Source organism: Mustela nigripes, chromosome 1, assembly GCF_022355385.1.
Source record: "Mustela nigripes isolate SB6536 chromosome 1, MUSNIG.SB6536, whole genome shotgun sequence".
Taxonomy (NCBI): Eukaryota; Metazoa; Chordata; class Mammalia; order Carnivora; family Mustelidae; genus Mustela; species Mustela nigripes.
In genome coordinates, this window is record NC_081557.1 from 42,076,018 (window position 1) to 42,100,330 (window position 24,313).

At 46.7% G+C, this 24,313-nt stretch overlaps 1 protein-coding gene across 1 annotated transcript in view; it reads left to right on the top strand.

Annotated features, from left to right (window-relative positions):
* The window catches only part of TRIM66 (tripartite motif containing 66), a 56,726-nt gene that overhangs the window by 4,606 nt on the left and 27,807 nt on the right, over positions 1 to 24,313 (top strand). The window contains exons 3-9 of the mRNA XM_059408836.1: positions 892 to 1,198; positions 17,163 to 17,266; positions 18,758 to 18,905; positions 19,754 to 19,886; positions 20,192 to 20,308; positions 21,737 to 21,851; positions 22,423 to 22,569. Coding sequence (XP_059264819.1) covers positions 892 to 1,198; positions 17,163 to 17,266; positions 18,758 to 18,905; positions 19,754 to 19,886; positions 20,192 to 20,308; positions 21,737 to 21,851; positions 22,423 to 22,569 — 1,071 coding nt within the window. The remainder of the gene's footprint in view (positions 1 to 891; positions 1,199 to 17,162; positions 17,267 to 18,757; positions 18,906 to 19,753; positions 19,887 to 20,191; positions 20,309 to 21,736; positions 21,852 to 22,422; positions 22,570 to 24,313) is intronic.

The window sequence follows — 24,313 nt, forward strand, 5'->3', positions numbered from 1 at the left end:
AATGAGGTTTGCAAAAAGGAAAAATGATGTCACTCTTCTTACTAAATTTATTGTTTTGAAAATAGTTAATTTTTTCCCAAAAAAGTACGTTATTCAGGTTGACATGTAATAGGTTTATTGTTTTTGCATGAATTAATAGTTTTAATTTTCTCAGTTTTCATTTATAATATGGTAAATAGTAATAGATAGAACCCAAATAAATAAAATCTCTCTGGGGTCCTGAATAATTAAAAAACATAAAGGGGTTTGAGACCAAAGAGTTTGGTATTCTCAAAGCCTAATGAAATGAACTCAGCCACACTTAAACCTTCTAAGACAGACTGCCCTTACCTCCATGGGGCTACTGTGCTGCCCTGTGCTAAATAAGTGTGAAGTCTGATTTTGAATTTGAACTTTACTATTTACCACCTGTCTTTGTACAATTACCCAGCCTCTCTGAACCTCAGCTTCCCCAGCCTGTCCCTCATGGCTTTATTTAATTTGTGAAAGTATCATAATGCCTATTTCCAAGAATACTTGTGAGGACTGATGAAGCATAGGAAGCACAGGAAGCCCCTGGCATATACTTGGCTTTTAATGCATTTCCTTCTCTTTTCCAAAATGAAATTTCAGCTCAAGCCTGTCCACTAATAAAGAGAAGCACAGGTAGATACTGGACACTTTTGAAAGTAAACAAACCCTGTAAGAAGCACACAATCTAGCAGACCTCTGCCACTTTGCTTCCTACAGCGGAGATGCTGGACTCTCTCTTTGAGCTCAGGTGAGGGTGTGAGGCTGAGGCCTGAAGGCTACAAGGCACGAGCCTCCAGCTCTCTGAGTCCTCCCTGGCCTGTTCAGGAACATCCCCCACCCAAAAGAAATGAGTCACTCTGCTTTGTGCTTCACTTACAGGGAGTGGAGCTTGCTCGCTCTACACACTGCTTCACACGTGAGGATATCACTGGAAGAGCCCCGGTCCCCAGCATGAGCATGGGCACCAATATGGGCATGAGGTTTATGTGGCTGCCGCTAGTTGACCAGAAACACAGGAGTGGTCAGATGGAGGCCCTGGTACAGACCTGCTCAGTGTGCCGACAGGACCTGCATGATATGGGGGCCCGGTTTCTACCCTGCCAGCATTTGCTCTGTAAAGGCTGCTTCCAGGGTTTGATCCAGGAACTGAGGCAGGTGGCCAAGGTTCTCGGGTCTGTCCCAGATGGTAAGTACAAAAGTAAAGCGCCACTGGTTCCCCTCCTTCCACATAACTGGTCTCTTCCTGTTTCATAGGAACTGAATTTCAGGAGTAGAAAGAATCAGAATTTAAATGCCCAAGGGATACTCGTTGCCAAACACAATTCTTTGGGGAATCTGTGAGACAAAGGAATCCTCTTGATGCCTACTATATCTATTTTGTAAGCTGGGACTTTGCATGTTTGGGATTTCCTTGAGTTGGTGGCAAACTGAGAAACCTGGGAAGGTGTTGATTCAAGGTTTGGCTCACTCCCCAGATGGAGAGGACGCTGTCCTGATTCACCAAACTTCCGTGGCAGAGGGAGAGCTGCTGCCCCCCTAGGATTGGTTGGGAACTAACTTTGAACAGACTCTCTTGGACTAGTGAACCATTCACCATTTAAGTCACCACCAGGCGGGAGGAGCTTGTGTCTTGCATCTGAATATCAGGTTTCCTAGGGAACAATCTCGTTGAGGACTGTGAGTCCTTGGAGATGGGAACTAGGACTCTTCAGCTCAGCATTGGAGTACAGGCCTGTAACAGAGATGTAGTCTCTGTTGGAGGAACTTGGAGGATGAGAAAGTCTAACAAGTTGTGAATGTTTAGAAACATCATCTCTGTTTTGTTGTCTGTAGTATTATTAAAGTGATTTGTAGCCAAAGGCTAGGCATACAAATTTGAGGTATTACAACAGCACAGTTGTCTTTAGCTATGAATTTGGGGCCTCCTGAACTCTTGGGCAAACTGTATGACCTCCCTGGGCTCTTTTGTGAGTTTGGAGCCCAGGAAAGATGATCTAGTTTGATTTTTAAAATTAAAATCTGATTTTTAAACTTAAATTTAGTCCTTCCTTAAACTTTTAATTTTAACTTACACGTCTTACTCTATTTATAAATGTAGCAAATTTTAACAATCACTTTAAAATTTTTAAATCACTTTTATTGGGGAGCCTGGGTGGCTCAGTGGGTTAAGCCTCCACTTTCGGCTCCAGTCATGATCTCAGAGTCCTGGGATCAAGCCCCGCATCAGGCTCTCTGCTTGGCATGGTGCCTGCTTCTCCCGTTCTTTGCCTACTTGTGCCTGCCTCTCTGCCTACTTGTGATCTCTGTCTGTCATATAAATAAATAAAATCTTTTTTAAAAAATCACTTTTAAGGGGGATGGGGTTATGGACATTGGGGAGGGTATGTGCTTTGGTGAGTGCTGTGAAGTGTGTAAACCTGGCGATTCACAGACCTGTACCCCTGCGGATAAAAATATATGTTTATAAAAAATAAAAAATTTTAAAAAATCACTTTTATTTATAAACCTAGCTAATATTTGCTTTTATAAATTAAATGTTTTTTATTTTCTTTTTTAAATATTTCAGTTGTCTAGCAAATAATTGTTGGAATTTACACTTGGAAATCTTATAAGTTAAATTTATAAGCATGGTGAATCTTAAATATGTCTTAAAATGCTCCAGCATTGTTGGGTGAATATCCAGAATATATAAAGACCTTCTCCAACTAAACAATAAAAAGCAATCTAACTTAAAAATGGGAAAAGGATTTGAATGGACATTTCTCCAAATAAGATATACAAATGGCCCATAAGCACACAAAAAGATGCTCAACATCACTAATCTTTAGGGAGATACAAATCAAAACCACAAGATGCCACCTCACGTCCATTAGGATGGCTACTATTAAGAAAAAAGAACAGAAAATAACAAGTGTTGTGAGGACATGGAGAAATTGGAATCCTGTACACTATTGGTGGGAGTATAAAATGTTACATCCTCTGTAGAAAACACTATGGCCATTCCTCCAAAAAATTAAAAAATGAAATTACCAAAAGCAGGGACTCAAGGAGATATTTGTATACCTGTGTTCATAGCTGCATTAATCTCATGGCCAAAGGTGGAAGCAATCCAAGTGTTCATCAACAGACAAATGGCTGAACAAAATGCGGTATATACATACAGTGGAATATTATTTAGCCTTAATAAGGAAGAAAATTCTGACACATGCTACAACAGGAATGGCCATTGAGAACACTATGCTAAAATAAGCCAGTTACAAAAAGACAAATAGAGGGTGCCTGGGTGGCTCAGTAGGTTAAAGCCTCTGCCTTCGGCTCAGCTCATGATTCCAGGGTCCTGGGATCGAGCCCCACATCGGGCTCTCTGCTTGCCAAGGAGCCGGCTTCCCCATCTCTCTCTCTGCCTGCCTCTCTGCCTACTTGTGATCTCTGTCAAATAAATAAATCTTAAACAACAACAACAAAAAGACAAATAGTCTATGATTCTATTTGCATGATATACCTTGAGTAGTGAAGTCACAGATACAGAAGATAGCCTGGTTGTTGCCAGGGGCTGGGGAACAAGGCAGGGAACAGAGAGTTGTTGTATAATGGTATAGAGTTTAAGTTTTGCCTACATTTTAACTGGGATTTTGTTGTTGTTGTTGTTGAGTTGTAGGAATTTTTTTAAACATTTTATGGGTACTAGATCCTTATCAGATATATGATTTGTAAATATTTTCTGTTATTTCAGGTTGTCTTTTTGTTCTGTTAATAGTGTTCTTTGATGCACAAAAGTTTTTAATTTTGCTAAGTACAATTTATCTATTTTTGCTTTCATTGATGTCCTAACCATGAAATTCTTGCCAAATCCATTGTGATGAAGCTTTTCCCCTGTGTTTTCTAAGGGCTTTCTAGTTTAACTCTTATGCTTAAGTCTTTGATCTCATTTAGGATTTTTAAAATGAACTAATGATGCATGTTTCAAGTCTTTGTATGACCCTGAAGTCAGAAAACTAAATCATGCTAATGACAATTATTTGAATTATACTGTTCATTCACCAAGTTATTCTGAGTGTAATGGAGAATAAAAACATTAGCTTTGGTGTCAATATGTGTGGGCATGAGTGTGAGGTCTAATCTGCCTGCCACTTACTAGTTGTGCAGCTTGGGCAAGTTTTCTCACCTAGAATGTGAGGATGGTGATAGTAGTATTTATCGTACAGGATTTTTAGGAAGATTAGATGATCATGTACATGTAGAACATTCTGTACTGCTCATAGGAGATAGTAAGAAGCTTAGAAACTTAACAAAATACTATTATTTAGAACTTTTGCAACTGAAGTAGAAAAAAAATTGGTCAGATGTGAATATGTTTGATTCGGAACAAATAAATTTCTTAAATATGTGGCATCTTATATTCTTATATTCTTATATCTTATATACTCTTATATCTTATTTATATTCTTTAGTCTGTCCTGTGATCTGGCCAGGCTATTGTTACCTTCCATATTTGCATTTATGGGTGAAGAGTAGAATCAGCTTCTCTGACTTCTTGGGAGATTTAAGGACTCTATGCTGTGTGGGTGTTTGTTGGTTTATCTGCCTGTGTATGTCTGTCTTCTTTGCGGGTATTTGACTTCTATGTACTGGGCTCTTTGGCATTAGGGTATAGAGATGAAAAGACAGGGCCCTTGCCTTCAAGGAACTCCTGTTCTGTTGAAGGGCAGAGAACTAGACATATAATAATATGGTGTGGTATGGATGTGAAGAGAAGATTGTAAAGTTCAGGCAAAGAGGGGCGCCTGGGTGGCTTAGTCGGTTAAGCGTCTGCCTTCGGCTCAGGTCATGATCTCAGGGTCCTGGGATTGAGCCCCGCATTGGGCTCCCTGTTCAGTGGAGAGCCTGCTTCTCCCTCTCCCACTGCCTGCCACTCCCCCTGCTTGTGCCTGCTCTCTTTCTGTGTCTACTAAATAAATAAAATTTTACAAAAAAAAAAAAAAAAGTTCAGGCAAGGAAGCAAACCTCCGGGAGGTTCTCCATGGACCAGACTGGTATATATCAGTTGCTCACTGAATGTTTTTGGAAGAACTGAAAGAATGGTACCCAAATGAGCTGTCTCATGAAAATGAGAGGAGAGCTGTCATCTATCTCTAGTTAGTCTAGTGAGAAACCCAATACCTGAATTTGATTTCTGGTCCTTAATTTGAGATAACCTGCTTGGGATCTGGTTCTTTGGAAAGAGCATTTAGCACTGCCGCTTTATCCAGCAGAGCAGGGGCCCAGACTTGCTAAAACACTTGTCCTACTTCTGCCAGTTTGGGGTTTTCAAAAGTAAAACATGGGAAACAGCTAGAGAGGAGATGGGTAGAAGCTAAAGTATAAATAGGCCCATCAGTGCCTCCAGCCAGGTGGGCCAACAGTGCATGGGGTAAGTCCACTTCCATAAATCCAAGTCAGCTGGTTGCTGGGAGAGCTGAACATTGCTGTGTGCATGGGCCCAGGGGCCGTCCAGCTGATTTTCAACTCTGATCCCTGGGGGAGCCTCCCTGGGGCCTGCACATCTGCACTAGGGGAGGCATCTGATTTAACTGCACTGGGCCTTTCATCTCTACCTCTCCACAGCCCAATACAGAACCTGACACAGGATGAGGGCTTCAGTGAATATTTCTTGAACAAATGATTGAATCAGTGAATCCGCAGAGATCTCCTGTGGCTCTTACATGGAAGGCACACTGTCCCACTTGTGACATTGCCCTTTCTGTTTCTCAGGTTGCCAGGGGCAAACATGTTTATCAAGCACCTGCTGGTTGGCAGACACTATACTGGGTGCTTGTGCCTATATCATCTTTTTAAAACCGTGCAACGACCCTGTAATTAGGTGTTATTCCCATTATATGAAAACCCTGGGTATCATGAATATGTGGGGTCTCAAGTTTAAAACAACTTGTTGTAATTGCTACGTCAGGTCAAACCTCTTTTAGGAGCTTGTGATCAGCCCTGTAAGCACTCAGCTTAGGGGAAGATTTCACGTGGAATCCCTGAACGGATGGGGAGATTCCATGGAGAATCTTTGCGGAAAGAACCAGCACTTCAGCCTGAGTCCTCAGGTGCACATCTTTAGTGTGGCCATGGCCTTGCGGAGATTTTCCCCAGCAGCTCTGTCACACTAGGAAATGTGTCTGTGTTAGGGCTCTGCTAAGGCAACCAGAGGGGCAAGGTCTTTAAAAGCTAGTGATGGGGACAAGAGCGAAGGCAGCAATGTTCTGAGCACACAGTGGCTTAGCTGTGCAGTGGGATGACTGGAGCTGCAGACTCTGTACAGAATGCCTGAGAATGGGAGATGGGTGTACCTAGCCCACTAGAGTCAATATACGTGGGACTCTGCTTCTCAGTCTAACTGAACATGGTCCCAGGTCAGACTCTATGGAGAAGTCAGCCACAGAGTGGCAAAGTGATACTTAAAATAATGTAGCAAGCTCTGAAGGGAGTTGGATGCCTGAAACTGACATTTACCATGCACTGCATTTGTCTTCAAAATTCTCAGGACCCCTATAACTCTATAGGAGTTAACTCTATAACTCTAGTTGTTGTTTTAAGGGAGAAGGGCAATTAATTGGCTATTTCCTACCCCATGTAAGAAGGAACATTGTATTTCCTTTTCAAATCTACTAAAGATAAATCCTAGCGGAGAGACCTTGATTCTGATATCACAGTTTTAGCATCTACTTGTTTAGTATCTTACATTTTGATGTGGGTGATGTGGGAGATGTGGGCAGAGCCCTGGTCTGGACGTCATGGCCCTTGGAGCTCAGTCTGGACTCTGGCACTAATTGACTGGGCAATCCCAGGTCTTCTCTGGCTTTCAGGGCTGGACTTGAAGAGCTCCGAGAACACCAAATAACCATCATGGCCTCATGCTTCCTGAAGCTAATTTGGGTAACAACATGTCTCTTGTAAGCCACAGATGCTGAAAGGGGGGGCAATGTCTGTCCCTCAGTGGGCAAGCCTTGGGACTTTGGGAAGATCTGAAGAGAGGGAACTGATGCAAGATGCTACAACCTCAGAGTCAGAGAAAGAAATGATGATCTTAATGAGAGCTCAGCTGGAGGGGCTCTAATGGCCTCGGGTGAGGGTGGGAGGCAGGGGGATGAGAGCTCAGCTATAGGAGCCTGGAAGGCCAGGTGACTGCTATTTGCTCAGTCCAGGTACTAATGTTGTGTCCAACCATTGTGGGGTCTGTTGTGGGCAGTGACCCAAGTCTCCTAGGTGGAGGACAGGCAGCTGAGCTGGATTGAGCTGGGTGTGCAGCAGGTGCAGGAGCTGGAGCTCCCAAGCCCTATCAGCACGATGGCTTTTTAGTTCATGAACAGTTTCCTCACCCTAATTGGCTCTCTAGGGCCCCAGGAGTAGCACTGGCACCTCAGAACGGTACCTGTTACTGGGAGAGCAATCCCCCTGGTACTGGGAAGGTAGCAGGCTGTGTTCTGGGGGATATGCTGGCTGCTACCAGCACTGCTCAGAAGGATATAGCCTGAGTAGGTTGCTGAGGGTTCCCTCAGTTCAAGGTAGCTGTGATTGATGGACAGGGTCTTGGAGGGGCCCCTTGTCTACTGGAACTCTCTGATTCAAGGGGGACCAGTCATGGTTGACTGCTGTGAAAGCTAGAGAGCAGGAAAGACCCTTGGAGCTTATCTCTAATCCCTTACCACATAAAGGGAGCATCAGGAGTCCAGAAAGCCTTAGAATCCTGCTGAATGCCATAGTTGTTACAGAACCTGAAAAAATAAATTCATCTCCTTTGCCTGCCGATCCAGGGCTTGCCTGGACCTGATGGCCAGTAGGCACTGCAGACCTAGAGTAGGCTGCTGCTCTTGGATCTCCCACTATCAACTCTGTCCAGACCAGCTGGAAAGTGGGGACAGGGGCTTTGCTGGAGTATGTCAGTGCAGTCCTTGGATTGACTCTTGAGATTTGAAGGGAAAGAAATAGAGGTGCCAGTCTATCAGATGAGATGAGTGAGCCTAGATCCATCCAACCTGTACCTTCTGCATTCTGCTATGAGCTATTTCTTGGCCCTGAAAGCTTGTTTCACAGCTGGATTGTCCTACGAACATGAGCTCTGAACGCTGTGGACCATCATCTCCTGCCTCAGCCCATCATCTAATCTCATGCCCATGTTCTGACTCTGGCTTAGATGGGCCACATGGCCCTGCCGCACACTCTTTGGATCCCCTTGGCTGAGCTCACTTTACTTCTTGCCTCTGTGTGTTATTCTCCCAAATCCTCTGGCTTCAACCCTGATCACTCTCCTCTGTTGTGAGCCCGCCGCTCTAGCTACCTGAGAGGCTCTTGATTGCTTATGTTTCAGAGCAGACACTTAGCTTGGCAAGGCTCTTCCCAGTCTGATTTCAGGGTAACTTTAGAGCCTCATTTCTGTCACTCTTCTCCATGAACCAGCTTTACCAGTCTTTCCCCCAGAGGCCTCACATTTTGACATCCGCAGTCCTCTGTTTATGATGTTTCCTCCTCCTGGAATATCTTCTTCTTGTTCCTAGCATCCTACCCCAAATGGAAGTTTGTTCCTAGTGTCCTACCCCAAATGGAAGTGTGACCCAGATATCAGAACTCAAGCACACAGGGATGGAGGTAGAATTGGAAACAAGCAGGATCCCCATTACGAGGATTGAACCCCAAAGGGTGAGGCTAGAACAATTGAAGGGACCAGCAAACTTTGTAAAGGGCTAGGTAGTAAATATTTTTGGCTTTGTGGGTCCTACAGGCTCTGTTATCACTTCTCAGCACCGCCACTGCAGAGCAGATAATTTGGGAATTGATGGACCTGACTATGTTCCAGTAAAACTTTATTTACAAAAAGGGCAAGCTGTGGTTTTCTGACCCCTGGTTTAGGCTCTGCCTTGGGAAATTGGATGGATTTGAATCCGTGAGTGGAATCAAGTAGGAATATCTGTGTAGGAGCCAGGCAGGGCCAGACTCTGGATGGGAACTGAAGGTAGGGAATAGTTTTAAGATGAGGCATATGGAGGGATGACAGGAGGAAAAAGAGAGAGTTAATTTTGGCTGCAATCTAGGATTGTTTGAAGGAGGGAAGTGGGAACTCCGGAAGGGAAATTTGGGGACTCATTGTGAAGGGTCATGACCAATTTAAGCTATTCTGTAATGGAATACAATCAAATCTGTATTTTTGGAAAGTTATTCTCGCTTAGGGAGAAGAATGATTGGAGGAGACGACTGGATGCAGAAAGCCCTTCTGGGCGGTCACTGCAGTTGTTTTTGCCATTGCTTCTAGCTTACTGGTCTTTGAGCCAGTGCTGTGTCTGAATGCCCAAGAAGCACTTAGGTAACTTGCCAAAAATATAGATTTTTGGTCCCGTACCCATACCCAAGAGATTTGGATTTGGTAGATTCAGGATTTCTAACAGTCCCTCCAGATTTGTGAATTACGGGTCTGGCAAAGCAGGATGAAGCCTGACCTGAAGAGGCTATGGACGCCAGAGAAAGTAGAGCACACATTAGATGGGGTCTGGCAACAGCACTCTCCCTCCCTCTTACCCCTTGTCCTGACAGCCCCTCCACTTAACTCCTTTGTCTTCACATACCACTCCCTGCCACATCCTATTTGGTCATGCCCTATTGGTTCTCTTTGAAACAACTCTTCTGTCCCTGTCTTTCCATTGCTACCCTTGTTCGGGATCCCACTAAACTGGACAAAACTTCTCCCTGACCCCCCAGTCCCCAGTTCATCAAGGAAATCATAAAGCCCAGCTCTGTCCTCTCCAGAGCCTTTGCTTTTAGGATAAAGGTCAAGCTCCTTAGCTTAGCATTCGGGGCCCTTCAGGAACTTACTCTCCTGCCAGTCTTTCCAGGCATATTCCCTACCATTCCCACCCATGCTTTTGCAACCTTCCTGTGCTCTCTGCTTTTACGATTATCTTGTATTCCTAGCTTTGCCCCCCTCCTTATGTCTTCCCTCCAACTCAACCTTGCTTTTCCTTCCCTTTTCTCTCCCTGTTTGTGTTTGACTGTATCTCCCCCGGGGTGGGGGCGGGGAGGGTAGAGTTAGCTGCCAAGGGACACCTCCCAGGACCTTTGTGCATCAGAAACGTGTGTCTTCCCCATCCGAAGTCCTAATCCTCCACTTGTGACGGACAATTGGTCACTATGGCAACTGACTGTGACGTCACAGGATAAGGACTTCAGGTGAAGTGGCAGGAGCAGGTGAGTGTGTAGGAAATAGATTTTAATGTCTGTTGAAGGTCCCCCCCCCACACCCTCTTTCCGTGCCGGGGGCACGGAGGGCTATCTCGGGCTCCTGCTGATTTTAAAAATGATGCGGTGAGAGCGTGTGCCTGGCATCTGCGTGCTGCAGCAGTGTGGGGCTGACAGAGTGTGTCAACTTGAGCTCTGGGTGTGCAGGCACCGCTGCTGCGTGAGCCTGTTATTCCGTTCTGGATTGCTATTTTGATACCCAGATTGCATCATTCTTCCTACGTATAAACAGGGGGTCCCCAGGGCCCTGCAGCTACTCACTTCTCCACCAACACTGTTGTTGTGATGAGCTCTATTTAAATGAGCTGCCGGATCGGGGCAGATTCCAGCCATACATGAGCACTGTCATTTTGGGGAACATGGAGGGCTGAAGGATTTTTGGATCGAGTCCTAAAAGGCTGAGAGTGATGGCCTCCTGAGCCGTGCAGAGGGCGGCAGAGCTAGTTCCTGAAAGTTGAAAATCTCGTTTTCTTCCTTCTGAGCTTCTATTCCAAGGCACCCAGAGGATTAGGAAGGAGATGCAGCTAGGAAGAGAGTCGCCTCTTTGAGGTCTCCCTCTTGCTGCTCAGTTTGGGAAATTGCTGCAGAGCCTTCGAGATAAACAGGAACAGGAGGAGTCAACCAACCTTTTCTTGCAGGAGCGTCTCAGGTGAGCTGGAGAAACGCAGCCCTGGCTGAGGATATATCAGAGAAAGGAGAGGACCCAGGGTGCTCCCCTTACCCTACCCAGGACCCAGTTCCCCAAGGGTTAGGCCCCGCAGCCCAGCCGGCTGCAGCAAACAGGGTGGGTGTGCCTGGGCACTTGGTGAGCACCGTCCTTGGGGACCCGTGGTGGTCTCACCTGTCGCTCTTCTGACTTCTCTCCCAGGTGTCGCTCTCATCACAGGGCAGCAGGGCCACGGGTGAACCTGCTGGCAGCCAGGGGCAGGAGCAGCAGTCCCCATAGGATCAAAGTCTGCCTTTCTAGTAGGGACTAGGCAATCTCGGGAGTGGGTGCAATGTGTTTCTAGAGGGGGGTGCTGAATTGAGTTACGGGCTAGAAGGCTGCAGGGGCTTCTGTGGTGGGGGGCTTAGCTGGTGCCTGGTACCTTGGGACTGTCCCTGGCTGGGAGGGCAGGAATGGGTAGTGAGGATGGCCAGCATGCCAGAGGATACCACCAGAAGGTTTGTTTTTCTTTTTTTTTTTTTTTCTCCTTGCCTAGTGACTGACAGAGGCATAAGGAGGTAGAATGTCTTACTTATGGATACAGAGGTAGATTGTCAGGGACTGCTCAGTGGTTCCAGGTAGCACCTATATTTTATAAGGGCTCCGTGGTTTTCAGCTAAGTCCCTCCCTCTCTCTGGGCATCCACGTCACCATCTGTATGGTGAGGGAATTGGCTACATACAAAAAGCTAGGTCTGTCCAGCTTTGGTTCTACAGGTGAGAGCTGCCAGGGGAGCATCAAGCTGCTTCTGAGGATGCCACTGCTCTGTGGGAGTCAGAGCTTGGGCCCCAGCTGTAAAGTTCCTTGGAGCGGTGGACAGGAGCTGTAGCATGAAGGACTTCTTAACCCTCAGTGGGCTGCATAGCAACGGGTTCAGGCTTAGGTACCTGGGGTTCATGTGTCCCTACCTGGTGAGCTGAACTGACCACCTCCTTGGGATGTTTCTCCCAGCCTAGCCTCCTGGTCCCCGGTTGCCTTGGTGCTGCTATTCATCTTTGAAGGGTGGACTATCCGGTCTTGACCCCCTTCCTTGCTGCCCTACTAAGTCCTGAGCTCAGCACACTCTAGGCCCTGGCAGCAGTGGTTGTCGTGCCGGAGTTCAGGCAGCTTCCCACGCCCTTAGCTCGTGGGTCCTCCAGTGAAGCTGGGAGTTAGGGGAGGCAGGATGTGTCCATCAATCCCCAGAGAAGCTAGGTGTCAGGACACCCTGCTGTCTGTCGGGGATCTGCCCTCTTCCCTTCCCTGCCAGAAAGGAGATACATCACAGCTGCATTCAGTACGTTTCCTAACTTTGTGGGGCCTCTTTAAAACTGGGTGGTCCTGCCCTTCTCAGCTGCATGGTATGGAGAAAGAGCTGTCAGGCTCAGGTTTGGGGCCAGGGGATGCTCTCTCTAAGGTGCTTGTTCTCAAACATGGTTGTATATTGTTATATAATATACAATTTTAACAATGGCTCATGCCTCGATTCCACCTTCTAAAACTTTGATTTAGATGATATGGGCTTGACATCAGGGTGTTTAAAGTGCCCCATAGGATTCAAATATGTAACAAAGTTTGAGAACCACTGGTTCTATAATATGAAACTATATCCAGATTTATTACCAGGCAGAAAAATTCTTCTTCACCTGCCTTTTCTCAAAGATCATATTTCTTAAAACTTGAAGCACGGATGGGCTGGCTCCCAGTTCCTTCCTTCTGGATTCGCATGATCCAAATCTGGGTTCAGGTCATCATTAGAGTCTGATCATTATTATGGAATATTTTACTTATAATAAAATTATGGAATTAGTTAAAACTACCTTGTTTAAACTTGGAGTAGAGAGCTATAGCATAACAGAAAGGGCTGGGTTTTAGAATCAGGGAGACTTGGATTCCAGTCATTGGTCTGCCCCTGTTTTATATGACCTTTGCCAGGTGGCAACTTCTTGGAGCCTCAGTCTCCCCAGCTATGAAATGGGGACAAGGCCTGCCTCTCAGAGGTGGTTTCATGATTAAATGAGGTAACGTTCCTAAAGGTCTGGTGCGGGGAATGGTGGTAAGAGAACCATCTGCCCCACACCTCCCAGGGACCAGAGTGCTCACTCTTATGACAGGAGGACTGAACTTGGGCTTTCAGAGCTTCTCTCCCAGGCCCCTAGATCCCCAGGAGAACTCTGGTGCCTGTGACTTCTTTATTCAAGAGGCAGAAACCCCACTTGCTCTAGGAATGGTTGTGTGTGACCTTTGGGTCCTGGCTCTGCATTGCTCAGAATTGATATTCCTGTGTATGAAATAAAAGCTTAAGGCTATTACTTGAAAAATCCAAATAGAAAAAAGGAAGTGCACCTAAATATTTTATGTGATATGTGATTTAAATATGTATTAATAACTAAGTATTAAGTATTAAATGTTAAATATTATAAGCAGATGTTTGGTTATTTTATATGTACATCTGCAGCCCTACAGGTTCATGTATTCCAGCTGTCCCAAGTGAAACTTCAGGCATGCTTGGGTGGCTTAGTTGGTTGGGCATCCAACTACTGATGTCAACTCAGGTCTTAATCTCAGTATCGTGAGTTCAAGCCCTGTGTTGGGCCCCAGACTGGGCGTGGAGCCTACTAAAAAAAAAAATAAAGTAAAACTTTGTTTTGGTATTGACATTGAAGAATGGGGAGCCCTCTGGAAACAAAAGCTCTAAGTTAGTACACCTTAATGGGGGTTAGGGGCCTTCTAAAGGAAGATAAGAATTTCTGGACAAAGATGGGACCTGGGGCACCTGGGTGGCTCAGTTGGTTAACGCCCAACTCTTGATTTTGGCTCAGGTTGTGATCTCTGGGTTTTGAGATTGAGCCCTATGCCAGGCTCCATGCTGAGCAAAGAGTCTGCTTGAGACTCTCTCTCATCCCTCTGCCCCTCCTGCTTTTGCCGGTGCTCTCTCATTCTCTTTTTCTCTCTCTAAAATAAACCTTGAAAAAGGAAAAAAAAAAAAAGATGTTGTGACCCAAAGAGAGCACATGTCCTCTGTGTCTGCTCTGGGCCCCATAGCCTCTCTGGGACCTGCTCGTACCACTGGCACAGCTCTCCAGCTCTGCTGTCTGCCATAGCTGCCCCTCTTCAATGGGATGAGCTTTTAGATGTAGGCCTCTCCTAAGCCATAAGCCTGTCCCCTGACTTGCTGACAAAGGGGATAAGCAGGTCACTGCTTGGCTCTCTGTCCCACCCAGTCTTGCCCAAGGGAATATTTCTGAAGCTTGGGTGCAGGAGGCAGAGGAATAGAGTTGGATAATCCACAATTCCCTGCTATTCCTATTCCCTTCATGTTAAGGATGTAGAAAGTAAGATTCAGGGGGAAAGGGGTCACTTTCCGGGGGTTACACAGATAGTGCCTGCTCTGGGCCTGGAACCCACATCTCCCAGTTCACAACCTTTCCCAAGCACTGCACCTCTGCTCTGGGTCAGACCTGATTCCTTTATCATCCTGGCTGGGTTTTTTCTCATTACCCTAAAAGCTTCCAGATGACTTCTTACTACTTTCAGTGGCTGTGAATGCAAAGAATACACATGGGATACCCAAACCCAAAAGAAATATAATTGTCCAATCTGCTAAAAATTATGCAATATCCTTTAGTGGCAATTGTGGATTATTTTTGTATGCAGACATATGAACAGATAGTTAAAATGCAATGTGATATTTGTCATACTAGAAGGATGTTCAGGGTGCTTTGGGAACCCAGAAGAGGGAATAATTAACTCATCCTGGGGGAAATCAACCTTGCTTCTCCAAGGTAGAACATTCAAACAGGTTTGGAAGGATGAATAGGAGTTTATCTGAAAAGGAGGGGAGAGGGAGCAGCACTTTCACAAACAGAGTTAGGTGGAGGTTTGATATTAAGAAGACAGCAGAGTTATTTGTCCTGGCGAGGACACAGGATGCGGGGCAGGTGAAACTGAAGATGAGACTAGAGAGGGGTAAAGCCAGTTTGGAGGGGCTATGAGCACCAGGATGCGGACTTTGGCATTTAAGCCCAGGGGCAGTAGAGGATGTGCTATGAGGCCTTGCCTGATCTCTTCAATTAGTTCTCTTTTTTCATGAGGTAAATAAGACTAATGTTTGGACATCTGCTTCCAGAGGCTTAGAAGCCTTGTGGAAATCATTTTCAAAAAATAGAGCAGCATTTCTGACCTGTGGGTAGATGAGGAGGATCTCCTCAGGATGAACCAGGTGGAAGGGAGGGACAGTCACCTGATTCCCCTGGGTGATGACACCTGTGAAGAGCATTCTTTTTCACCTTTGGCCACTGTTCTTGACAGGCAGGAGAATATCTGGGAAATGGCAGCTCCATGGCTCTGTGAAGTCTGAGGAGGGTTTCTTTGTGGGGGGTGTTGGGGGTGGAAGGGGAGAAAGAGTATTGAATTACAACTTTGTGTGATATTGTAGATTTTGATTTTTCCAGGATAGATCAGGTAGCTGTTGCTGCATTAGGAGACACTCAAAATTTAGTAGTTAACAAAAGCTTTATTTATTGATGATTCTATAGTTCTGCAATTTGGACTGGGACTCTCTGGGTGGTTCTTAAGGGCTTGGTTAGGCTGGGCTGGGCTTGGTTAATCCCAGATGTGCTCACTGTGGTCACTCCTGTGTCTGTGTTCAGCTGGTGAGGCATTTGGGGCTAACAGGTTTATGATGAGTTCCAGTGAGCCCCTGAGACAACCAAGGTGTCAGTCTTCCTGGTCTCTCATCTTCCAGCAGCTCCAACCTGGGCTTGTCCATGTGGGTGGTCATAGAGTTCTGAGAGCAGAGCGGAATCATACAAAGCCACTTGAGGACTAGGCTTGGAGCTTGTTCAGTGTCACGTCTGCTGTGGCCGGAGCAGGTCATGAAGGCAGCCTGGCTTCCAAGGGTTGAAGATAGACTCCCCCCTTTTAATGGTTAGGATTGCACATGCATGGATGCGGTGCTGGAAGAGCTTGTGGCCATGTTTTCGCTCGACCTCTCAGACTCTCTGACTTTGATCACCTGGGAGAGTTGAAATTGAGGTCCTGGCCTTGCCGTGAATGGGATATGAGAAAACTTTTGAATTTAGAATCAACATTTGTCGAGGATCAGGTGCTTTCTAAAGTATTACAGAAAATAAACCTCATGGCAACTCTTCTTTTTCTCTTCCTATTTTATATCTGAAGAAACCAGAGCACAGAGGAGCTGAGTAGGATTAAGTGACTAGCCCAACCAAGGTCACTGGGTGGTAAACCTGGTATTTAGACTTCAGTTGGTCTGACTGCAACTGCCATTGTTTCATTTCGATGGTATGAGGCTGAGCAGATTGTGGTGGTCCTGCTGCCTTTGCTGCCATAGCCACCGCTTTCTGGGTGGCCCTTATGCCTGGGCACAGGCACCTGGCCCTACTCAGGAGCCTCATTTCCTTGCATGCAGTGGGTTTCTTGCTCTTGAGGTGGGCCTAAAGAGTACTCGAGTCTCTAGGGTGGCAGTCTCATGATGCTTATGTAGTCCAGGTACCCTTTGTGCTGGGGAAAGTTTGGAGACTGTTACATTTCTCTAGGAAACGGAGATAGGACCAAATGTTCATGTTCACGGGTGAGACATGGGCAGTTCCTGCAGTGTGGCTGGATGGAGAAGGCCCAGCGAAAGCTCTCTGAGCCTCATGGGCAGACTGACTGGTATTGGCAGTAGCAAGAGAAATATACCTCCTAGATGAGTAGGCAGGGAGGCCTTGCTTTCTCGGGGGAGAGCTTGCTGGAAGCTCTAGCTGTGAGATCTTTAAAGTCATTCTGCTGTGTGGGAACCTTAGTGGCTGGATCTATGCCCTGGGCTAAACGGACCCCCTGGAGCTTGGCCAATAACAGGAGCTGGGCTCTCAGAGATAGGGAATGAGGAGTGGGAGCAGCAGGAAGGCACCCAGTTGTCAGAACCAGAACAGGGTTGGGCCTGTGATAGAATGGCTTGTGAAGGAGGGCAGGACCAGGCCAAGACAAGGATGCAAGGAGGTCTGTAGGACTGGCCCTTACTGAGGTGGCCATGTCCAGAGTACCTAGATGTTAAGTGCAGGCCATGACATCAAATGTAGTTCATAAGCGGCACTGGCACATACCTTGGTGTTGTATATTTAAAACCTTGTGTCTAGGCCTTATGTATAATCTGCCATGTTGCCCTGACTCTGCTTTTTTGCTCCCCTCCCAGAGCTCATCTCCTGTCCTGGGTGTAAGCGAGTATACCTTACCAGGGATGTAACTGAACATTTTTTCCTGCAGTGCGTTTCTACTGGGCAATCCAAGATGGCCAGGGTAAGTTAGGACCAGTAAAGAAACAGCTGATCCTTTTCAGAAATCTTGGGGACCCTGTTCATAAATTCACCGGTTCACCCATCACTTCATCTGACTTGTTACTCCTCCATCAATTTGCCTAATCATCCATCCATCCATCCATCCATCCATCCACCCAGCCTTCTCCCCTCGTCTCTCCTCCCCTTTCTTCCCCTCCCCTCTCCCTTTCTTCCTTCCTTCCTTCCTTCTTTTTATCCAAAGAGTATCAAAATACTTGAATTGGGGAAAGTAAAATGGGGATATTTTTCTCTCTTATATCTCTTACTGGAAAACACTAGTACTAAGCTTTTATCCTGCTCTCCTCCCCAAGCTGAAACTTATATACCAGTTTGAACTAAATGGGTTCATCAATCTTGCCCATATTTAGCAGCTAATACCTTTTTCCTGAGTTTCTGAAATTTCACATCACTTACTAACTAGCACCTCCTGCTCCTCCCTCCTCTGGGGTACCCTTGCCACTGCATTTGATCCATTTGCCCAATCTACTTACTTGATCCTGTATCTAATTTTTATTAAATGTCTGGTATGTGTTGGGCCTTGTGCTGGGAGCTAGGGACACAGATACCCATGTTCTTTGCTTTCAAGAAATTCATAGTTTAATTAGTAAAACTTGTATTTCTCTTCTTTTTTCCCCCCAATGTGGGTTTGTCAGATGCCAGTAAGAGGACACTGTGAGAATCCACACCATTCTGATGGCCTGTGTTATTCAGGCCCAGACAGGCCAATTTTTTCCAAATCTCCTTTTTCCTCATGTTTTTACAATTAGCCCTGCAAGATGTTTGCTGACCGAATGAATGAACATCTGGACTAGGAGAGGACCAGGTTCTCTTGGGCCCAGCAAGCCCCAGTTGTGGAGGCATGACTCTGAGAGTTGGTCTGCACTTGTTCTTTCTTGGTCATATATGATCATCTCTCTCTGTACTTCCACAGCTCTGACTGCTCCCTTTTTGCAGGCACACGGGATTTTCTGTTTTGCCTGTGCGCTCCCATTTCAATCCCTCATCTGCCTGGCAGACTTTTACTTGTCATTCCCTATCCAATCAGAAGTCACCTCCTCATGAAATAGTTTCTGGCACATCCTAGGCTGAGCCCCTGGGAAACCCCTCTTTGCTTCCTTAGAACTTGATGTGGCCTTTTATCACAGCATCACCCACTGATGCTGCCAGTCCACCACCCCATGCAGGCTGTGCATGCCTGGGGAGCCTCCCTCTGCCTTACTTACTCGAGTGTCCTCATCTGCAGCATGGGACTTGGGGGAATAGCCCCCGAGGCCACTCTTGTTTTAGTCACAGAGGATGCTTTGCTTCACAAGCCACCTTGTGGCCCTCCCCAGAGGTTCTCCAGAATTGACTGCCCTCCAGGGAACAGCCCTCCAAGCTCCCAGCCCCTCCCAGAGGGCCCCCCACCCCCGGAGAAGGATGGGTCAGTAACTGCAGACCTCTGTGCTTGCAGAACTGCTCCGAGTGCAAGGAGAAGAGGGCAGCGCACATCCTGTGCACCTACTGCAACCGCTGGCTGTGCAGCTCGTGCACCGAGGAGCACCGGCACGGCCCTGCGCCTGGGGGCCCACTCTTTCCCCGGGCCCACAAGGGACCACCAGGTACCTCTCCCTGCAGTCCTCACCGGCTCACGCGCCCCGAAGCAGCGGCTCTTTCTTACCTTGCTTCCCTGCTGGGGGTGAGGGTAGGGGTGGCCTCCATACTTTTCCCAGAGGACACGACAAGTTCATGCTAGGCTCTCCCTTGTTGGGGAGACAGGGCAGGGAGGGGTGAGTATGAGCCAGAGGTGCAGAGAATAGTCATGAATTATCATGGGAGCTAGCTGAGTTCCCTACTTTCACCTTCATTTAGAGCAGTCATGCCTCACTTCTGTTTAGTGATTTGTCTAATTAAACAGCCAGGATCAGGGCTTATCCATTCATCCATCCAGTGCTGCTTGTTTTAAGTGACAGTCTCCTTGACCATCTTTGTCCAAGATCCTTGAACTGTGGGAGGGGTTTTACCTTTGTGACACCCACAGGAACCAGAGTTAATGATCCATGTGATCTGGCCTGGAACCCCTCCTTCCACCACCACCCCTGCACCCCCCCTGACCCCCCCTCCCGCATCCTGGTAAGTGAAGAGGTTTAGGTTGAATTTTAGAGGATTCATTACTCGGCAGGAGATCTGTTGCTGCAGCAGCAAGCATCTTCCTCAGCAGTGGGCAGGCAGTGAGGGGTCTGGGGCTGGGCCGTGTGTAATTTCTTCACAGCTGGGCAAGTCCCACCAGGCTTCGCTCACATTCTTCCTTGTGCTCCAAAAACCTCACTGGCCCAGAGAGAGGCCTCTCTTCCTTCTTCCAAGTTCTTGGTCTCCCCTGTGTTCATTGAGGGCTGAGGGCTGCTCAGTGAAGCTTACCTGAGAGTCTTCCTAAGCAAGAGAAGCCCACTTTCTCTATCTTCTCTGGCAGGAGTGAGTGGCGGTTCTGGGGACTTCGCTTTGTACTGTCCTCTACACACACAGGAAGTGCTCAAGCTATTCTGTGAGACCTGCGATGTGCTCACGTGCCATAGCTGCCTCATGGTGGAACACAAAGAACACAGGTGCGGCTGGCCGGCTGCCCCGAGGCGGCTCGGGAGGGCTCTGGACTCCACTTTGCTAGTGCTGGGCTCCCAATGTGTCAAAATGTTCTCCCTGCCGGTGCTAATCTGGGGCCCTGAGACTGGAGTTTTTGTCTCTGCTCCCACAGTAGGCCTTCTCTGGGAAAGGCCTAAAGGGCCAAGACTCAGCACTTTCCCTAGATATAATCCTAGCTTCTGTGGGCCAGGCTGAGACAATACATAGTGGGGGTTCTTGCTTGGCTGGCATGCTCAGCTCTCCTCAGCTTTTTCTTTGCCTCCTTCTTTAGGTGTAGACATCTGGAAGAAGTTTTGCAAAACCAGAGGATGCTTCTAGAAAGTGTGACCACACAGGTGGCTCATAAGAAATCCAGTCTACAGACATCTGCAAAACAAATTGAGGACAGGTAACACATACTAACCCCTTGCCAATGCTGGAAATGCTTTGTTTCCTGACATCCTGGATCCCGATACCAGGTTATCAGATGTTGTACTTAGGAAGAATGCAAGGGGTTAAGCAGATGTGGGCATATGTCCCAGTAGACATATGTCCTGAAACTTAGAGGTCTTGGGGCCACTGAAAGGGCTTTGGGTCATCACTTAGTAGACAGAACCAAGCTAGATCAGAGTGAGCAGTGTGAGTTTGGGCCTAAGCACATGCCTTCTGAATGTGGCCATGACATAGCCAGGGGTAGGTGCTCAAGAAGGAGGGCATAGAGCAGATTCTGGGTTTATCATGAAGATGCAGTAAATCGGTGGCAATTTGCCCCTTATCCACCCTATCTGAGTGTCTTTTGTATAAATCTACAAGTGATATGGGGCCATTGATATTTAATGTGGGAAGAGGAATTAGTAGGAGCTCATCATGTAACAGGCACTAGGTTGGGCATCTATATGCATGATTTTGTATAATTCTTATAATTTTTTGAGTTGGATTATCTCCATCGTTTTGATTAGGAAACTGAGGTTCAGAAAGGAACACAGTTAGTCAGTGACTCAGCTGGATTTGAAAGCAGATCTGTGTGATCAAAGCCCACATTCTTTAAAAAAAAAACAAAAAACTTTACTGATATAATTTATATACTTTAACATTGCCCTTTTAATTTTTTTTTTTAAGATTTTATTTATTTATTTGATGATCAGAGATCACAAGTAGGCGGAGAGGCAGGCAGAGAGAGAGGAGGAAGCAGGCTTCCTGCTGAGCAGAGAGCCCGATGTGGGGCTCTATCCTAGGACCCTGGGATCATGACCTGAGCCGAAGGCAGAGGCTTTAACCCACTGAGCCACCCAGGTGCCCCTGCCCTTTAAAATTTTACAATGCAGTGGTTTTCAATGTATTCACAGAGTTGTATAAATCAGTATTACTGTTTACTTTTAGAATACTTTATCACTCCCAAAAGACACCTGATACACATTAGTAGTCATTCCCCATTCCCCCCAATGTCCCCAGCCCTTTGCAACCCCTAGTCTGTTTTCTGTCTCTGCCCATGCTCTTTTTACTGCATGGCATTGTTCAGTGACATAACTCACTCTCTCTGTGCTGCCTCCAGTGCTGTGTAATCAGTGAGCTACTGGGTTGACCTGAGTGTGGACCTGATACTTACCAGAGAAAACCTGGTCGAGCTTTGGGCCCTTGGCCCACTTAGATCCAGTGTGCTGCACAGTACCAAGGTTAGGGTGGTGAAGGAAGGTTATCCTTTCTTTATATTTGATGTCTGCTGGGCTCTGATTTTCACAGGCAGCCTCTAAGATATTGGCTGTTATGTTTGCTGTCTCTAGTCCCTCGTAGGCCCGGAGGGAGGAGCTCTCCATGCTTTGTCATGTTCTGTTTATAGGATTTTTGAGGTGAAGCATCAGCACAGGAAGGTGGAAAACCAGATCAAAATGGCCAAGATGGTTCTGATGAATGAGCTGAACAAACAGGCCAACGGACTCATAGAGGAGTTGGAGGTATATGAGGACAGATGGGTCACATGGATGGGTCAGTGTTCTCCCTAGGTCAAAAACCAGGCACATATCAAACTAATCCCAAGGCTCAGAGCTGCCTGAGCTGGAATTCAAATGTGCAATTTGCACAGCTCTCTACTGTTCCCTATATCTTAAAATGTCCAGTCTCATTTGGGGAACATGGCTCATTAAGGGCTAGAAAGTCAGTTCAAACTCCCATCAGTGCTATGGCTATAAGGCAACTGCCTTCCTGGGCTCTGCAGACTTAGAGCCTCAGAAAAGACAGCCACGAAACAAGTCATGCCCGAGAGATACAGACATTTGTTCACGTCCTCTTTCATTTATCACACATTCCCTACTGGCACTATACAATTCGCCCACCTTCCTCCCTCCTCTCCCTTGTCCTGCTGCTGCCCATGGCAGCACTCTGTCCCACTGTCATCCCCTTGGGGACACAGTCTCATCTGACTCCCATCAGGTTTCCCACCGAGACATGAGCCACTAAACTCCCCAAACAGGTAGACCAAAGTCCAAGAATAGGATGAGGGACTCTGTCTTCTCTGTCCATACCCAGGGCATTACTAATGAGAGAAAGCGGAAGCTGGAACAGCAGTTACAGAACATCATGGTCCTCAACCGTCAGTTTGAGCATGTGCAGAATTTCATCAACTGGGCTGTCTGCAGCAAAACCAGTGTCCCTTTCCTATTCAGCAAAGAGCTGGTAAGAGCTCCAACTCAGTAATCACTGCTTTAGGGTTAGTAAGTGAAAAGTATCTTTTACCAAACTCCACAGTGCCAAGGACAGGTGCTGAAAGAGTCCTGCTTACCTCCAGGCAAGTCAGGTGGGAAATTTTGTAGTTCTGTGTTAGGTCTTGGATTTAGGCATGAGCCTGGACACTAGCAGTGTTCTTTCCAGACATCCCAGGGACAGTTATTTGTGTTCAAATGGGGGCTTGTATTTGAAGGAGGCATTGAGGATGATGTTGAGGTGTTGGGTTTGTGAGGGTGGTGAAGACCAGGAGGAGTGAGAATTTTGAAATATGTTGGTGGGGTGTATATTGGGTTATGTTGGATCTAAAGTACCTGCAGGGAATCTCAAAGGAGATGTCCCAAATCCGTTTCAATCGATGGGTCTGGAAGTCAGAGGGAAAGTCGGGGTTGGGGATAGAGATTTGGCAGTCACTGGGGAATTGGTGGTGCACTTTGGAAGAGTGTGTGAAGGAAGAAGAACTTAAGACATCTGGAACAGAGGGGAATACTAGCATTCTCAGCATAGATGGAGGGAGAAGAAGAGGGAAGGATGGTGAGAAGCAACAGTCAGAGATGGATTACGGGAAAAGTAGGAGCGGGTGGTGCACAGAAATTAACAGAATTTCAGATTTCAAGTGGTCAATGTTATCATTGCTACCTAGGTAAAAGAGAATGAATAGTGAAGAGAAGCCTTGAGATCTGGGAATCAGGAGGTCCCAGGTGATCTTTTAAAAGAAATTTCAGCAAAGCAGGAGGGTGAACAGCTAGTATGGGGGAGCTGAGGGGAGGAGAGGAGGAAGTAGAAACAGAAGTAAAAAGAAGGGAAATAAGGTAGCTTGAGAAGGGACAGAGTTGGGAGATTGATTTTAAGTACGGAAGACATTTGCGCGAGTGTATTTGGGAGAAGAGGTTGATGATGGAAGAGATGTGTGGTGGGGTGAGCATACTGAGGAGTCAGAGGGAGCCAGTTGACCCTAAACATAAAAGGCGAGGAGGGGAGGATGGGAAGGTCTCCATATAATGTTTGGAGGTAGGCAGGGTGGCAGTTTGGGGGCAGTTTGTCTTTTGTGTCTCTTTTTCTGAAGTAGGAGGTGATGAGAGGGTTAGGCACGGGGTAAGTGAGGCGAGAAGTGAGGAATTTAGTCACTGAGGACAGTGGAAGAGGAAGCCAATAAGAAAAGTAGTGATAAGAGAAAGGATAACAGGGTGTCCCCGAGGTTGGTGGTCATTGAAGTGACCCCAGATAACATGGCTTTGGGATGGCTGTATTGACCTAAAGTTAATGGACGGTGATGCGGAGGAAATTAGACCCTAGTGATATTGTGACTGCAAATGATGGGAAGCTGAGCTGGCCCTAGGGACTAATGGAGCGGGGCTTGGGAAATTCAGGGAGGCTAGGGAGCCTGCTCAGAAAAAGCGAGAGCTAGTTAGAACAGGGGTCAGGCATTGCAGATGAAGGTCTCTAGATGAAGCAGAGCTCTGGGTACAGTGCCCAAATGGAAAAGAGACGTGAAGGTGATTGACACTAAAAAGATGGAGGAAGAAGAGGCCAAGACGGTGACCAGGACATCAGTTAACTAGATGATAGCAGGGTGAGTTGGGACACTTGCCAAAGTCCTAGATGCATGGGAGAGTTCATGATAGGAGACGGATGCAAGGGATGAGGGAAGAGGAGAGCAGTTGATGAGGATGGGGGTTTTACATGTGGACAAAAG